Source organism: Elephantulus edwardii, unplaced genomic scaffold (genome assembly GCF_000299155.1).
Source record: "Elephantulus edwardii isolate Elephantulus edwardi_28Jun2011 unplaced genomic scaffold, EleEdw1.0 scaffold00216, whole genome shotgun sequence".
Lineage (NCBI taxonomy): Eukaryota > Metazoa > Chordata > Mammalia > Macroscelidea > Macroscelididae > Elephantulus > Elephantulus edwardii.
The window spans coordinates 208,929-227,828 of record NW_006399966.1 but is presented as its reverse complement, the minus strand read 5'-3'; the positions used below and the strand labels follow the sequence as shown (position 1 = coordinate 227,828).

General features: G+C 42.3%; 1 protein-coding gene and 1 pseudogene across 1 annotated transcript in view; both read left to right on the top strand.

Moving 5' to 3' along the window:
* Positions 1-2,830: 2,830 nt before the first annotated feature.
* The window catches only part of DCAF7 (DDB1 and CUL4 associated factor 7), a 34,662-nt gene continuing 18,592 nt past the window's right edge, over positions 2,831-18,900 (top strand). The window contains exon 1 of the mRNA XM_006897790.1: positions 2,831-3,040. Within this exon, the coding sequence (XP_006897852.1) occupies positions 2,903-3,040 (138 nt within the window). The 5' untranslated portion in view covers positions 2,831-2,902. The remainder of the gene's footprint in view (positions 3,041-18,900) is intronic.
* Positions 9,464-10,372, top strand: LOC102850103 (annotated as a pseudogene).

The window sequence follows — 18,900 nt, the reverse complement described above, 5'->3', positions numbered from 1 at the left end:
GCTTTATCACCTTACTGGTGGTCTTGGGTTACAGCTGCTTGCCTTCTTGCTCCTGAGGGCCACGACGGTTCGCCCCGAGCCGGGGGCCAAGCGCAGCCTGCCCCGGGCAGAAGGCCACGACGACTCGCCCCAGGCAGAGGGCCGAGGGCAGCCCGCCCCGGGCAGCGGGCCGCGACGGCTCACCCCGAGCCGGGGGCCAAGGGTAGCCCGCCCCGGGCAGAGGGCCGTGACTGCTGAAGTAGTCCCCTTCCAAAAAAGAAGAAAAAGTGTGTGTGTGTGTGTGTGTGTGTGTGTGTACCACCAAATTGGATCTGACTGGTACAGGAGACTGCCCCTCCCTCTCCAGCAGAGCATGAAGTAGAGTCTGGGTTTCCCTTTCCCCCCCCCCAGGTGCCTGTTGGGGCCTGGGTTTCAGCTGTCCGCACCACAGCAGTGGGCAACGAGCTTAAAGCCCCTGATGGCTCTGGGCGCTGACTCTCACCAGTGGCTATGGATGAAGTCACAGGCGATTTTCAGCCAGCGCCGGAATTTGATATAATTTTTTATTGGGATTTTAACAAAAGTTTACAGAAAACCTGGATTTCCATTCATTCAATGTTGCACATTTTCCTCCCTTCCCAAATACTCCTTAAAAGAAACTTGATATCTTTTTTAGTTGACATCTGAAATGGGTATTTTTAAACAAATATATGAATCCATTTCAATCCCAATAGCATAGAGATTTGAGAGCCACTTGTTAGGTGTCATCGAGTCAAGTATGACCCATAGCAACCCTATGAACAAAGAATCTGAAACCTGTCCTGTCCTGTGCCATCCTCACAATTTCTGACACACTCGAGCCCACTGCAGTAGCTGTATCAATCCATCTGGTTGAGGGTCTTTCTCTCTTTTGCCAATGCTCCACGTTCCTAAGCATGATGTCCCTCTCCAAGTAATAGCCTCTCCTAGCAACATGCCCAATGTATGTGAGATGAAGCTTTATCATTGCCTCCAAGGATCACTCTGGCTGCACTTTATCCAAGGTATTTGTTTGTTCTTTTGGCAGTTCATGGGCCATTCAGTACTCTTCTCCATCACAGATCAAAGGTATCAATTCTTCTATCATCCTTTATGAACTATCCAGCTCTTGGATGCATAGTAAGTTATTGAAAAGACCATGGCCTGAGTCAGGCGCACTTCATTCAGTGAAAGCCACTAGCATTCATTTAAAAAATACATGACACTGCAATCCCAGAGGCACGCAGTTCAAATCCACCAGATGCTCTGCTGGAGAAAGAGGGGCAATCTTCTCCTGTACCAGTCAGATCTGATTTGACGGTACACGCACACAAAATAATAAAATAAAAATTTGAAAAATGTTAAAAAAACAGATGAACACCTATTTTTAATATTATTCCTTTTCTCTTCTACTCATATAATTCATTCTAGTAGCTCCTCCCCAGTTTTATCCTATATATATTTTATTTTTGTGGCTCAAAGTCCATTACTGAATAAACTATCGTATCTATTTGCAACACAACATTTATGTATATAAATAGAAACTTGGAAAGGATTATTTTTAACCACATTAAGACTGTATTATTGGTACGCAGGTGTTTAAAACAATATAGATATATTAGCTTTTTTAAATAAAAAATTAAAATTTTATTAGAATTACATCTCTTAAAGAAATGGCACGGGGATATTTTTCTAATTACTTCGTTTATCTGTGGAAGAATAGAATTTTCTTTTATAACTTAAGCACCGAGAATACTTGTTCATATAAATAAATAGATGGAACAGGAAAAAGGTTTCATTAAAACGTTGCCACTTAATTCTTTCGCTTCTGAAAAATTAATTACATCAAAATTATATTTCATGATATCATCTAACAAATCAAGGCAATCTTTGTAATCCAAGTACTGGAAACCATACAAAGCCCTGCCATTTCTTTATTTCACACCCACAGCACAGATAACATTAGGTCTTGATTAACATATGCCTTGAGTTGCATGGCAGGGGAAGGATGGAATCGACAGAAACTTATTGTCACTGCTGCCAATAATCCAAACCGAGAATTCAGAGCTTTTCTGGAATGAACGAAGACGCGGGAAAGCCCTCATCAAAGCTAGCGGAAGTCCTGAGCCGAGCCACGGGTCGGTTTACGAACTGTCGGGCCCAAGGCCGGTCCTGGACACTCAGTCTGGACAAGAGGGACAAGTGGGAGACTCCAGTCTGCTGCGGGTTAGGCTCAGGGAAACGCATGGACCCTCATGAATGCAGAATTTTAATTTTGACAGCGTAGAAAGGCCGTTCCATAGGAGCAGAAGAATGACGACCAGAGCGGGTCATGCAAGAGGTTCATTTCCAAAGCCTTGGCCTAGAACTTGAAGGCCAGCTCTCTCATCTCAACCTCTCTACCACCCACGCCCCCATTCTCCAGCGCAGCACCGTTATCTCTTTGACTGACACCTCCGTTAGCCAATCATCTTTGGGCTCGAGAAAACTCCTCTCCAAACCAGGAATTGGGCGGGGAGAGAGATTGGAGTGACAAATAATTACACCAATAGTGAGAAGAATTATAAAACACAAGGCACAATGACCAATGAGACGAAGGAACTGTTCGAAGGGACGTGGGAGGCAGCCAACGGCCGGAGATGCTGCTCTGGTCGAGTGGCTTCCGTTCTGAGAGGGCGGGGCAGTGTCCCGGGCGGAAGGTGGTTGTTGTCGGTGCCGAAGCTCGTTTGAAATTGGGGGTCGGGCTCGGCTGCTGTTGTCCTTCGCCGCGGCCTCGCTTCCCGGCCAGGCTGCCCCTGTTCGCCCGCCTCCCTTCAGACCCGTCGGTCCCCAGCTCGGCTCTCTACCCGACTTGTGCACCGCCGGCCGCTGACCCGGCCCGCACTGCGGCCGCGCCGCCGCCACCATGTCTCTCCACGGCAAACGGAAGGAGATCTACAAATATGAAGCGCCCTGGACCGTCTACGCCATGAACTGGAGCGTGCGTCCCGACAAGCGCTTTCGCCTGGCACTGGGCAGCTTTGTAGAGGAGTACAACAACAAGGTGGGCCGGGCAGGGGCTCGGAGCCCAGCTGGCGGGGAGCGGGCCCCCGGAACGCCCTTTCCGGGCCACATCCCACCCAGACCCTCCTGCTTGCTTGCGTTTAGCGTCCTGGAGCAGTTACGGGATGTCTAGCCCTATGTTAAGGGTTGTGCACTCATTTAATCCTGGCAGCGTGTTGGGAGTGTAGATGCTCCCATTTTACTGAAGGGAAAACGGAGGCTTCGTATTGTCCCTGGCCACCCGAGGCAGCTATTTCATGGCTGAAACATAGCTGAAATCCGAGTTTACACCTCAAGAGCTGCGCCATTTGTCTCCCTCGCCCCTCTCCACTCTCCCCTCCTGCCGCATTGCTTCAGTTTGGGAGGTGAGAGTGGGCGGACGGGATGACTGTGAAGGGAAAGGCAGGCTCGTTCACTTTTGGCCACCGTGGATTTCCAGGCGAGCTCTTTCCTCCCCTCCTCCGCCCCACCCCCAGGTCCTATTCTTGGTTCCCCACCCCTTCTGCCTGGAGTGCCGATGCCGTTGCTGTGAGATACAGCCATTCCTTTCAAAGTGATACAGTTTTGCAAGTCTTGACCCATGGCCATAATCCCGACAGTATTTGCTGAATGGATTACGACTTTTTATCTCGCTCGCCTCTTTTTTTTTCTTTAACTTTTTGTCTTGTCTTGTCACTATTCATTCTAGTCCAGCTGTGTAACCTTGAGTAGGAAGTCTTGCTGGGCAACCTCAATTTGCGAGCCCTTCTCCTAGTAGGAGAAGCTTTTATACTGACAGTACAGCATACATTTATTTTTGAAAGTTGTTGGATAAGGAATTTTCTTCCTTGTATTCCATTAGCGCTTAATTTTATTGTATTAGAATAAAAGTTGTGACTAGTAGTGATCAGAGCAACAGAGAACCCTGATTAATGAAATTTACAGCCTAAACTTTGAATAGGAGAAGATCAAATGTGTGTGTGGGGACAGTGACAGACAAGTGCAGGAGGAAAAAGTCAGGTGGTCTCACTAGATCCTGCCTGGTCCTGCATGTGAAGCATTGCACAGGGCACCTAGTTTGTTGTACAGAACGGATTCTTTAGTTTGTTGTACAGAACGGATTCTTTTTTCACAGGTAAAGGTTTTGCAAAGAGTGCTTGAAATGTTTTCATTTCTTTTGGGTATAGTTTTGTTTTATTAAAATTTTAGTGTGTGTGTGTGTGTACACGTACCGTTAAATCAGATCCAACCGGTACAGGGGAGATTGCCCCTCTGTCTCCAGCAGAGCATCTAATGGATTCGAACCAGGTGCCTTTAGGATTGCAGTGCAGCTTCATGCCACTAGACCACCAGAGCCACTAAACCACCAGAGCTCCCTAGAGTGGGTGTAGTTTTTGTGGAGCACATCTGTTAACGTAGAGTAGGTCTTAAGTACTTCAGGGAATCCCCTTTTGAGAAAATATTGCCAATGGTGGAGTCTTTTGCCCAGGTATTGTTCACACACAGTTTCCAAACCCCAGGGTGTTACAGACCGATCTTGAAGACCCCCTGTTACCCACAGAAAGCAGAGTTGTGAGCAACACACAAATTTATTTCCCTTTTTTTCTGGTTCCTTTTTATTCCTTATGGAGCACAGTGGATGACAGAGCTGGAATGGGATGTAAAGACATGATGTAAAAACTGTATTAGTAAAACTAGGAATTTGTGGTTAATGGTATATATAAGGAAAGAGGGGGAAAGAGGTAAAATACATCTTGTAAAACTAAAAAGCCTGAATCTTCACATAAATTGGCAATTTTCCCTTGCAGGTGTTTCTAGGGTCAAGTTGGTTAAGCTGTTGCAGTTACATCCAGAAGAAAAACTAAGTCACAAACTACCAGAGAAATCTGCAGTTAAATCTGGTGTTAGATCTCATTTTCAGGGACTCTGTGTCCAAGTTTGTCCTTTCATTCAACTGTGTGCGCTCCTTCTTTGTGTCAGGCACACAAGCAATGTAGCCAGCAGTAAACTGCAAAGTAATACTAGTAGTGACAGAATAAGCAGTTGACTATATTTCAACTCTGAATCCCTAAATGGTACAAACAATTAATATACTTAGCTGATAACCAGAAGATTAATGGTTAATGGCAATCTGTTTCTGAAAAATCAGCCTGGGAAACCCTATGGAACAGTTCTACTCAGTACACACAGGGTAGTGAATCATAGTTAACTTGATGGTAATGAATTTGGACTTTTATTTCTATATTTTAATCTGATTGTAAAATTAATGGAGCCAATACAATGTCTTAAAACTATTTTTGTGGCAAGACGCTGCACTGCAATCCCAGAGGTACGTGGTTCAAATCCACCAGATGCTCTGCTGGAGAAGGAGGGGGCAATCTCCTCATGTACCAGTCAGATCTGATTTGATGGTACACATAAAAATAATACAATAAAAAGTAAAAAAAAAAATTTTTTTAAAAACCCAAAAAACAAAAAAAACTATTTTTGAGTCTCTCTGTAGTTTGAGGTACTGTGTTCGTGCACACACACGTCATGGTGCCTTGGACACCTTTCGGGATCTGAAGTCTGTAGTCTGATTCTCAGAATTCTGTTTCAAATGCATATGAAAACACAGGATTACAAAGAAAGCCAATTGTATTGACCGATGGGTATTAAAATATTTTTTTGAAGTGGTGACATAACAGCTCATTAAGTTACATCATTTAGTGTATTGTTGTAATTTTGAAAAGTGGTGAGAGTGTCATATGAGAAATCCTAATGATTTCTTGTGAAAAAGTCACAGATTCTGCTGATGCTACTATGGGTCACTTCCTCCATTTATAATAGAACAGCTAGAGATGGTGAAGCTATAATTTTTTAGTTCAAGTTCATGAACACCTTCCCTCCTGGGAAGGTAAGAACCCTTGCTGAACATTGTCTATGTATCAAGGCATTAGATTCTACTTTAAAACAGAGGTTTTGGGGCTAAATTTTTCTGAAACCCTTGTATGGAGGTGGCCTACTCTTATTTAGAGAAATTTAAAAATTACTGGTTGAAATTTTTCATATTTGGTTCCTGCTTGCCATGGATAGTGATTGCTAGAAGGGGTAAAAAAATGAATACATAGAAAATAGATGTTGATGAAGACTCTCAGAAATGGCCTTACCCGCCCTCCTTAGTGTAGACGTGAACAATAGGAAAATAGTGTTTTGTATTAATATAACCATGTTTTCCTTTGGTACAAGGTCAGTTGGTGTTTGTCGTCAAAGCAGAATCAACTCTGAGCTGACCCTCTGGCAGGTTTTCAGAGGCAGTTAATTGCAAGGGGGGAGATTACCCATCTCTCTACCGTGGAGCAGCTGGTGGGTTTGAACTACATGCCTTTGGAATTGCAGCATAGTTTTTTACCACAAGACCAGCCCATTTTTCCTTATTGTAAAATTATTCCTAGCTGTTAGAGGAAATGAAATATATTAACATTTGAAAAGTCAGTTACCTGACTACAGTTGGCAATCCTAGCAGGGTACTAAAGAAACATTCTCTCAAGTATACCTGGAACACCAAGCCCTGTTACCTCTCTTGGTTTTGGATCCCTGGGCTCCACCCTTAAGTTAGCAGGCACACTAGGGATTCAGAAACGTGGTCCAGATGGTACTCTTAAGAATGAAGCCCTGGAGTTACCTTGGCATCTGCTGACTTAGAGATGGGAGTTAGATCTTTAGGGATCTACATGCACCTAACTTTAGTTCTGCCCTTCCAGCTCTCTGCTGGAAAAAACCTCCTTTACCGTATAACCCCTGAGATAACCTGCATCTCAGTCCTGCCACATCCTACTTGTGTGTGACCTTGGACAAGTCAAGCTGTGCCTCAGATTGAACATCTGTAAAACTGAGTTAATGGGCTGAGGAACTCTGCCTGGCATACAGTAAGCAATACAGAAATGCTAGATTTTATAATTATTATAATTTCTGTTAACTCTTGGCAAGTCCTGAGTTATCCCCGTAATTGACCACTGTGACCCTTTAGTTTTCACTGGCTTGATTTTCAGAAGTAGATAGTCACACCTTTTTCTTAGTTGGTCTTGGGCTGGCAACTTTGCTGACACTTGTACAAGTCTCTACTGACAAATGGCTCCACATAAGGCCCGTTGGTCAGTAATCAAAACCCAGCCTCCCTCCCTGAAGACCAGAATTCTGCCATTGAACCATCAATACCTCATAATCATAATTGCTATACCTGGAATGAGAGTCTAATCAGGGAGAATTATGTGGCCCCTCTGGTGGCCTAGTCTGCAGGGAGTTAGACTGTTGACCCACAGGCCTCTTGCACAGCGGCAGCTCTGCTGGAAAGATGAGCAGTCCTGTCCTGTTCGATTTACAGTCTCAGAAAACCTGCTGGACGGTTAGCTATGAGTTGATTCTGAGTCATCAGCAGAGTGACGTGGGTAGATTTACTCCCTGGGAGGCACCAATTTACTAGTTAAACACTTGACTACTAACCAAAAGATTGGAGCTTGGAGTGCAACCAGAGCTGCCTAGGAATACAGTCCCTGCAATCTGTACCCAAAAGGTCGTAGCCTTGACAACCCGGAGGAGGAGCACAAGTTGGGGGGGGGGGGAACTCACCAGGAGTCATGTGACACTCCGCAGCAGCTGGTTTGCTTTGCAGATTTGACCTTGTATTTCTAGGGGCATCAAGACTTTAGGTTAGGATGTGACCTCAGAAAGATTGTTGTGTTTGCTTGTTCTCTGACAAATTTTAAAGACCCTGGAGAGAAAATCCCCTTGATCCCTTTTGACCAGTCCATTTTTTTTTCATGAGCCAATTCAGATTTTAGTTTATGTTCCTTCAAAGTTTACTGTCTCAGGAAAGGAAAATTTAGAACTCTGGATGTCCAGTTGCAAAACTGGTTTAGGTCTAAATGGTAAATCTAGCATATATTTCAATGTAGAACACATCAAGATAATTTTATACAATGTTAATACAGATTTAAAAGTATAATAAATTACTACTGATTTAAAGAAACAGGATTAAAATATTTGTTTAACCAGATTTTATAAAAAGTTGTTAGAAAATAAAAAAAAAAACCACCACAAGTTTTGTTTATAGTAACACATCCAATTTTGGCGATGTAGAATGTGTCTGGTACAGGAGCAGCTATCCATTGCCGTGAATCCCAATTCCTCTGCGTTTCTTAAGGCTTCACTGAGTACCAAGCCCAGTGAGATTTCTTCTCCAGATCCTGTACAACAGTCCCTTTAAAACAATTGTTAACTCCTCCTTAAGTGATGTTCTGAACTCACATCTGCTTACCAGTCATTATTGGTTTTTTTCTCCCTTCTTTTTTCCCCTCCAAATGATCCCCTTAATTCTTACATATATTTTTTAAAAAGATATAATTTTAAAAGACAGACTCTCATTATAGCGAGCTCTTGTTTCAAATTGAATACTAGAGGTAATATATTGTTTCCCAGTGAAAAATATAGCCTGTAGAGCTATTAACAGGTGAAATACCTTTCCTGGGTATGTAAGGCAAAGCTCAGTAAAAGCTCTGTATTTCTTGATACGTATGGGGAAAACTTCAGGGTTATTAGTGAGCTGGAAATTGAGAAAACATAGGATCTTGTTCCATAATATGACTTAAAACTCTCCCTGCAAAATTTTGTAAAAAGCACTGGGAATAGCAAGTTGCTGGAACCATTTTTTCATCTGCTCATTCATTCAATACTATGTGTTAGGCTCAGGATTTAAAAAGGGATTGTTTCAAACAAATGGAATAGACACCGGTGTCAAAAAGCCAGTTCTAGTAGGGAAGACACACCTGGAAGTAGCTGATCATAATATAGTGCTATAAATGTAAGAATAGAAATAGAGTGTATTTGGGGGAGTAAGTGGGAGGGTCCTGATCCCAGATTGACTGGGAGGGTTTGAAGGGTAATGGAATGGTGGTCAGCTGAGACTTCCTGGATGAAGTGGTACCTGGGCTGAATTTTAAGGGGGGGGGGGATGTGGATAACATGGTGTGTATAAACCATACACAGTTGATTGTTGATTTTTCAAGACATTCCCTATCCCCTGAGCTGTGTGAAGGATGGCCTTGAAGAGGTTAAGAAGAGGAATAAGAGACCAATCAGAAAGGCTGTTGCAGTGGTGCCGGTGAGGTGTGATGTCTGAAATCTGGAATTGTTAATAGTCATAGGGAGGAGATCAGCCTTTAATGACTGACGAGCTGTACGCGGTAAGGGAGGAGGAGGGAATATCAAGGATGGTGTGTACACTTTTAACTTGGTGGTAACAGTAATTTAGGTAGAGAATACATGAAAGAAAGACCTCTAGCATGAAAAGCATGTTCCATTTTTGACCTGATGTGTTGGAGGTACCTATGGATGCAGTAGTGCTCAGGCAGTGGTACAACTCCTGCCTGCCATGAAGGAAACTCAAGATTCCCAGCCACTCGACTCCATGGGGAGCTCCCACCTGTCTGTCAGCGGGAGCTTGCCTGTTGTCATCAGAGCTTTCAATTCATATAATGTATCGAGGCAACTAGAAACTGAGGCTGTCATGAAGTGGCTGAAAATGGAGACATTTGTGCTTTCTGCAAACCTCCATGGTGGTGCCCTTGTGGCCAGTTACCCGTTTGATAATGGTGTTCCAGCAGCTGGGGCATTACACTCCCGGAGCTTAACCCCTGATGATGATGTTTTCCAATATCTTGCAAATGTCTATGCTTCACGAAATCCCAACATGAAGAAAGGAGATCAGTGTAAAAATAGTATGCAATTTCCCAATGGAGTGACAAATGGCTACTCCTGGTACCCACTCATAAGTGGAATGCAAGATTACAACTATGTCTGGGCCCAGTGCTTTGAAATTACATTGGAGCTGTCATGCTGCAAATACTCTCGTGAGGAGAAGCTTCCATTCTTCTGGAACGATAACAAAGCCTCATTGATTGAATATATAAAACAAGTGCACGTAGGTGTAAAGGGCCAAGTTTTTGATCAAAACAGAAATCCACTCCCCAACATGATTGTGGAAGTCCAAGACAGAACTCATATCTGCCCCTATATAACCAACAATTTAGGAGAGTATTATCTCCTTCTCTTGCCTGGGTCTTAGGTGATAAATGTTACAGTTCCTGGACATGACCCACATCTCACCAAGGTGATTATCCCGGAGAAATCCCAGAACTTCAGTGCCCTTCGGAAGGACATTCTACTTACAGTCCAAGGGCAATCGGATTCTGTCCACACGTCAAACCCTCTGTGCCCCATGATTCCTCTCTACAGAAATTTGCCAAGCCACTCCGCTGCAACAAAGCCTAGCTTGTTCTTCCTTTTAGTGACTGCTTTGCACATGTTTTTCAAATAAAGCAAACCGTGAAACTCGACCCTTGTCACCACCTGGGATTGCTCAAGCCATGTTACTACCACTCTTAACTCTTGCTGTGGGACCTCAACTGGATAAATTCCATGAGCTTCCCTAAGAGGAAAAACGGATGCTTCCCGATCAAGCAAGAAGCAGTGTGTGGTGATAATGAAAGGAACGACTCCGTTTTAATGAACAATATCTACCTATCAAGGACTGCCTATTAATCTTGGGGATTGTCTGAAGGTAAAGTTGTGAAGCAGAATGATGTTTCTGCAAGGAAAAACAAAAGGGGGGGGAATAACTAGGTGAGCATAAGCAATAAAGATGAAAATATATCTGTCACCTATGATATACCAGACTTTGCCAAGTGCTATATATGAATGGGCAGTAAGTGCCATATGTACCTAGTTCCCAGCATAGGAAGAATGACAGAGCTGGGGATGTTGAATTTTCCAGATGGGAAATTTGGAAACGTGAGAGAAAATGTGCAGCTATGTCTTGGTGGTCCCACAAAATACAGTTCTAGTGGGTGCAAGGTCATGTCCACAGAGTTGCAAATCAACAGGCCAGTCAAGGACATGTCTCTCCCTCGCCTTTCCACACCTGGATGCCAGTCTGTTGGGTTGTTGACTTCCAAATGTGTAAGGCTAGCCTCTCGCCTGAACTTCAGCCTGACATCTGATCTCCCACTGATATATTCACCTGAATGTGAAAGCCCATATTATTGTTGTTTGTATTCATCCATTTGGCAGGCCCCTGACTCTTGTTAATCCAATGACATCTGATTTGTAATCCTTAGAGTTCTCATTGGCTAATGTGCAGTAGACTGCCAGATCTTTCTTCCTAGTCTTCTGTTTTATGAATTGACCAGTCCATTTTGTGGCCTATCATCTTCTCCCTGTGATTAAGTAGTTAAATTGTGTAATCTGCTAGTTTTAACCCGTTTTGTCCCTTACCTGATTTTAGCAATGCTTATATTTCTCCTGAGTTTCAGCAATGTCTTGAAGAAGATGTCCCTTTTGTGAGAGGGTGGTAGCATTCTACTTAGTTACTTGTTCAAACTTAATTTAAAAAAAATTAGGAAAATGATTTTGGTTTTGTCCTAGCAAGCTGACTATTCTGCTCTTAACATTTAGTGTCTAGAGAACATTTTTGAGGTTCTGAGAGAGACTGTGGATATTCCCCTTGCTTTTTTAAGAAACCGATAATGAATCAGGGTACCACCATTTGCACTTGGAATACACTTGGGTGAATGTTTGCCTTGTTGGAATGTGCTGATTCCTCTGAGACTTAAGTTACTTTGTACAGTTACTTTGTCTCTGGAATGTATATACTTTCCCAGCCCTCAGTGTTTATCACAGTCTTTCTAGAGTCTTACTCATTTATTCATTAATTCAACATGTGTATATTGAACATATTACAGTTTTAGACACAGAGGTGATAACTTGGTACCCTGTTATGTAACCAGATGTTATTTTTTTATAAAATAACAGAGTTTCTTAGTACATATACTTGAGGTTTTGATAGACATAAATTTGTAGTCCTCCACTCACATTAATTTCCCTAGAGGGACTGACAACAGGGAATTTTAACATCTAAAACTCCCTGGCTGTAATTTCTTCCTTTTGTCTGTATGGTAAGAGGACTAACTTCCTTTAGTTGTTTTTTGAGGGGGGAGGATGTTTGGTGAGGGTTTTTGTCAGTTTGGTTTTGTGTGAAAATTTACAGAGCAAATTTGTTTTCTGTTTATAACATTAGCTTCAGTCCTTTCAGTGTAATAGCACTTTTTCCAGTTTCTCCCAGGATTCCCTATTTCTGTTCTTTCCTGCCTTTTGAGCTTTGTTTTGGGAGTAAGATACTATTCTTTTGGTCTCCTGTGCTTAATTGTTCTGAGGCAGATGCTCCTCACAAGTGTGAATGTTCACTTCCCAGACCCAGCTGTTTGACTGGATGGTGATCCCTGGGGATATGTTCAGTTCCAGCACTAATGGGTGTCTGAGGACCACAGCCTCCAGGGTCCACCAGTCTCTAATGTGATTTCCAGGAGATGTTGGCTTCTGTGGGTGGTCTGGCCTCACTGCCAGCTGATGACTGACTGACCAGCTCCTGAGGCCAGGCAGAGGGATGCTGGGCCAGAATTCTTAAAGTTCAGCAGACAGGACCTCAGCTACAGGTGTTAGCTGATCCACAGTCAGCAGTTAAGAATAGGCTTGAAGGAAGGACAGATGGGAAAGATGAAGTGAAGCAGCTTTATCAGAGTTTTGCTTTAGTGGATTTTTGCTAAATTAACAGTTGTGGAAAAATGTTCCACTGACATGCTCTTGATTCTGATAACTTGGAGACTTAAAAAATTACATATATATGATATCTATATCTATATCATCTCTCACGTTCTAGTATTAACGCTATGTATATTAGAATACAGAGTTTTATCCCTTTCAAGGAATTTGTAGCCTGAAGGCCTAGGGATTGGGAACAGTAATTTACAATATTAGTCATGAAAATAATAGTGAAGTTTCATGCCTCAGGAAACATACTTTGGTATTATATATGTAATTATTCCTCCGTAGTCATCTGATGTATTAATACAATTTAAAAGTAAGTAAAAATGCTTTTTCTTCAGTCTTTTCTTCTTCTTGTTGATAGGTACTGCCAAGTTCATCCAAACTCACGGTTACACGCCCTGTGAAAACTGCCATGTGTAGTTTTCATAGTTTTAATCATCATGAGAGCAGGTTGCCAGGCCTTTCTCCCTGTTGTTATGTTGTGTACCATCAAGTTGGAACCATCCATTGCTGACCCTCCAGCAGGTTTTCAGAGGCAGTGAATTACATGGGAGGAGAGTGCCCATTTTTTTCCCATGGTCCAGCTGCTGGATTGGAACTGGGCGCCTTTGAGTTGGCAGTGCAATTTGTTGGCAGTAATCCACCAGAACTCCCAAGTCTTCCCATGAAACTCTCTTTTTTAAAAAAGCTCATTGCTGTCAAGTCAGAACTGACTCATTGCTGACTCTCCACTGGTTTTTGAGGCTACAACGGGGATTGTCCGTCTGTCTCCCACAGAACCGCTGTTGGACTCTAACCAACAGAGTAGCCTTTGGGTTAGCAATTCCCTGTGGGCCACTCGGTTTGTTCACTGTCAGCTCTTCAGCTGCAGCTGAGACCTTAACCTTTGTGCCACCAGAACTCTTCTCTTTGTTGTTAGTGTGTACCTTTAAGCCGTTTCTAACTCATAACAGCCCTCTGGGATAGAGTAGATCTAACTAAAGTGCCCACTGAGGAACTCTGGTGGTGCAGCATTTGGCTGCTAACAGAAGGTGGATGAGTGGTCTGAACCCACCAGCCCTTCAGTGGGAAGAAAGGTGAGGCAGTCCGCTTCTGTCAACACTTAGAACCCAGTCGGGTTGGGGTTGGTTGGTAGTTTCCAAGGCCGTGGTCTTTATGGAACAGAGTATTTCATCTTTCTTCTGTGACGTGATGATGGATTTGAACCTCTGTCCTTTTGATTAGCAGCCTACTGTGCCACCAGGCCTACATTTCATTTTTGCCCACCTACTATCTGTTGTTGTCTATTTGATTCTCACTCCTAGAGACCCCGTAAGATAGAGCAGAAAGGTTTCATAGAGTTTCCAAGATCAATCTTTGTGAAAATAGACTGCCATGTCTCTCTCCCGTGGCAGGTGAATTAAACATCTGCCTTTTCACTTAGAGCCAAGCTGTTAAGCCACTGTACCACCAGGGCTCCCTCCTTTTCTCCTGAAGGGATTTATGTCACATGTTTGAGTAAAATTCTGTTAAATAGTTAAGAAAAACAGTAGGGGGAGGGAACCCAGTGTGTGTGGGGGAATAAAAACAGTAGGGGGAAAAAAGAGATGTTTAGCAGGAGGACATGTAAGGTCATGGGGTGGAGGGGGGAAGCAGAAAGGTAATCTAAATGTCAAAACCAGGATGATTAAAGGTAGAGTTGTTGCTGTCGTACATGAATGTAATGAAGATCAAATGAGTCACTCAGAAACCACCTCTGTGGGACTAGAAGGAAGCTTTGGTAGCCTAGTGGGTGAGGAGTTGCACTGCCAACCCAAAGGCAGTTTGTTCAAATCCACCAGGTGCTGCTCAAGAGAAGGGTGGGAAATTTCCTCCCATACAATTTATATCCTCTCCTATATAGAAAATTCACTGGAGGGTCAGCTGAGTCAGTTCTGACTTGAGACACATACAGCAGTAACTGAGACTGAAAGGTCATCAAAGATGACAAGATAAGGATCAGAGTGACTAGAAATGTAACTAGTAAATGGAAAAACCTGAAGGCAGTCCAGAATGTTGACATGTACTGAACAATTTGTATAGAAACTGATGGAAACCTAACTTACTGTGTAATCTTCCCTTAATTTTTTTTTTTTAATAAAAAGATCACATGCATTTAAGAAAATGCCAGAAAGAAATCTGTGGCAGCAGACTCCAAATCAGAAGTTCTCCAAAATAAGAGTTTCTAATGGGCAGAATCAACAATCCTTTGGTTGGGGCTGTGGGAAGACGATGCAGAGGCCAACAGCAGGAGTTTCCCCAGGCTTTTGGGTAGGAGGGGGACTAGGGAGGTTGAAAGAGAGATTTAATTGTGAGCAGTCTGGGAGCAAACAATCACTGTTGGTTAGGGAGATGCAAAGTTTTCGTGTATTTCTGCCAATTTGGCTTCTCTCCTGTAGGAACCGTCTTCTTGCCATCAGGGAAGAACTTGCTTCATTTAAAAGGGGATTGTGATGTTCTGCTGGAGGAGGGGCAGTCTCCTCCTGTACCACTCAGATCTGATTTGATGGTACATACACAAAAATTAATAAATTTTTTTTAAAGGGGGGAATTGCACAGTAGCTGTGGAAAACATAAGAGGAAAGTGGGAAACAAGTAAAGTACCTACACTACAGAAATGTTTTCATCTCAGTTGCACGTTGTCGCTTGGCATAATATAATGCCACCATAAATTCAGAGAACTTAAAAAAAGAAAGATATCCAAGCAGAGATATAATAAATCGGGTAAAATGAGGCAAAGTGATAGGTTTTCTCCTGAAAAATAGAACCTGAACTGGTGGAACACAGGAAGGCAATGGGAGTGAAAATGCTAATTACCATAAAATTGAAACGCTGTGTCAGGAGCAAAAAAATGAATAAAAACTACTGAAAACATTGTAAGAGACAGGGAGAGATTGAGGAAATGAAGTGGAGATAAACATTTCTAAACAGAAGAGCATCTGGTGGATTTGAACAATGTCCCTTCAGGATTGCAGTGTAGCTTTTTTGCCACTAGGCCACCAGAGCCCCCTTGAAATTTGCTGTTTTTTAAAGATAAAGACTAATTTAGATAAAAAGATCTAGTCTTATTTAAAAGAAAAAGGGGAAATTATTGGCTAGCCATATTCAGTGCCAGAAAACAATAGATCTGTATCTACAAATCTGAAATAAAATATCTAAGAGTTCACATACTTAAGAATGTGTAAGGTTTACCTTAGAACAGTCAATCTTACAAGATCAAAAGAGTAGCTTTTGCCCAGAGGTGAAATTCAGAAGGCAGAAAGGAAAGGAGAATGGAAGGAAACAAGGACAAAGTAGGATTATACAGTATTTGTCTTTTTGCGACTGAGATACTCAGCATAATGTCCTCCTTGGTCACTCATTTTGTGTAATATTTCATAAGTTCTTTTTTTCCAGTGCTGCATAATATTCCATTGTGTGAATATACCACCATCTTCTCTATGCATTCGTTTGTTGATGGACACTTAAAAACAGAACTGTTGGGGGGAAACTAAGAAAACGGGATAAATAATTTACACGGCATTGAAAAGGACAAGGGAGAGAACTGTATAAAAGGAATATATGATTGGATATTATTGATGTGACAAGAGTCCAGAATAAGAGATTCATAGTAAATTGGTCTTGGGGTGGGGGGTGGGGGAACTGTATAACAATGAAAGAAATTTTTTTCTAAAGAAAAAATCAAACTGGGGGGAAGGGGGCAGGGGGGAAAAATGTGCAACAATGAATGAATGGAAATCCAAGTTCTTTATAAATTTACAATAAAATCTCGATTGAAATAAAAAAAGGACAAAGTGGGATTAGTGTCTTCACCTTGTGGGGGTTGCAGTCAGTGTCATGAAACAGAATGTCAAATGGAAAACAAAGTTGTTCTGTAAATCTTTACCCAAATCACAATATAAACATTTTGTGAGTGTTTTTTTTCTTTTAATGTGTCCAATTTATACAGGAAAAACTGCTGCAGAGGGATACAAGACTTGAATAAATAGAATGATATACTTTGTTCTTAGATAGTAATGCTCAGTATCTTTTGTGTGTGTGTGTGTGTGTACCATCAAATCAGATCTGACTGGTATAGGAGGAGATTGTCCCTCCTTTCCCAGCAGAGCATCTGGTGGGTTTGAACCGTGGGCCTCTGGGATTGTAGTTGCAGTTCCTTGCCACTAGGCCACCAGAGCTCCCCTAATGCTCAGTATCTTAAAGACTTCTGGTGTCCCTTCATTTATTTATAAATATAAACTTAAATGTGAGTTTGACTTTTTAAAAATCATTTTCAAACCAGCCAAATTGATTTCTTTTACAAGTGAATATTGGAAACATGTCAGAAGTTTTCTGAAAAGGAAGAATAATTAATTTGAAAGCCATCTCATCAGATATTGAAACATTTTATAAATGGCTTATCAACAGCTTGCATCATGCAGATGACACAACCTTGCTTGATGAAAAACTGAGTAGGATCTGAGGCTTTCAATATGGATTGAAGCTCAGCATCAAGAAAACAAAAATTCTCACCGTTGGGCTAATGGGCAGCACCATGATAGATGGAGAAGAGATTGTTAACAGCTTCAGCTGGCTAGGTTCCACAGACAACACTATTGGTACCAGCAGCCAGGAATTCAAAAGGTGAATTGCATTGGGAACATCTGCTGCCGGGGATCTCTCCAGAGCAATGACGTCAGTCTAGAGACTAAAGTGTACCTGATCCAGGTGATGGTCTTCACAGTTGCTTGCTGTGCATCAGAGAGCTGGACAGTGACTAAGGATGATAGAAGAATTGATGCCTTTGAGTTGTGCTGGTGAAGAGTGTTGAACTGTTAAGAGAACAAATAGGTCTGTTCTGGAGAGGGTGAAACCAGGCTGCTCCTTGGAGGCAAGGATTTTTAAGCTCTGTCTGACATACTTTGGGCATGTTGCCAGATGGGACCAGTCCTTGGTGAATGGTATCACGCTTGGAAGGGTGGAGGGGGTGTCCGCACACAAGAGGAAGACCATGGATGAGATAGATGGATTGGCTCAGTGACTGGGATAACAGGGGTAGGCACGTTGGAGACTGTGAAATTGGCTCAAGATAGAGCAGAGGTCAGAGGTGGTGTACACTATGAGTCACAAATGACAGCATATAACAACAATAATTAAAACAATTTTAAGGACATTAACAGAAGAGAATCCAGAAATTAAGAAGTATAATTTAGTTTGTAATAAACATAGAGCATAAAGAAGATTGACTAATAAGTGATACTGAGATAAGGGAAAAAAATAAAATCTACTCCTTCCCTCATACTTTGTGTCAAAATCTCAGGTGAATGAATGTAGACAAAACTATGTAATATGGGAAAATCTTGGAGTGGGTAATGAAAGGAGAAATAAGAATAATTAAATTAGGCCCTAAGATCATAAACAGAGAGATAAACTCGTTCTCTCATCACCATCTAGTCGGAACCAACACATAGCTGTGCTGCTGTTGGGTTTCTGAGACTAAATGACATGGAAGAAAATTGCCCATCTTTTTCATGCAGATCTGCTGATGGATTTGAACCCCTAGAGATTACTGCCTTGGATTAGCAAAATGACTCCCTCTGGACTGCCTTCAGAGCTCCCTAGAGATAAATTAGACAAAATAGAAAATTTCTGTGTATCAAAAGCAAGCAGCCAACCCCACAAAGTCAAAAGATAAATGGTTGTGAAAGGAGCACATGCAACATGGGGGGTGGCTGAGTCTGACTTCTGCTTGCTTCATGAAGGGGGACTGTCCCCATCAATAACAGTACTATACAAATAACTACATGGTCAAACATGCCACCCCACATGTGCCTGCACCTATTTTTACCAATCATTGGTACAGAAGATTGTTGCAAGGCATGCATTCTTAACTCACAGTTGTGGAGTTTATAAGGGAAATAGGTTTGATAAAGGGGAAGGCAAATAGCATCTCACAGTGCAAGTCCAGATTTAGTCCAGCAGTCTCAAGCCAGACTAACAAGGTCCAGTTCCTCTATTAGTGAAAGTCCAAGTTCATTTCAACAGCACAAATGCAAGAAGCCTCTGGTTTCCTCAGTCCTGCAAATTTTCTTTCAGAGCAGTTACAAGTCAGCTTTTCCTTCAGCAAGCAAAATGTTTAACCATAACTTTTGTCTCCAGGGTTCCGCTGATTACACCTTGCCACAGTCTCTTCACAATCTCTACCGCTGCCACTGCTCTTTTTTACAGAATAGAAAGTCCCACAGC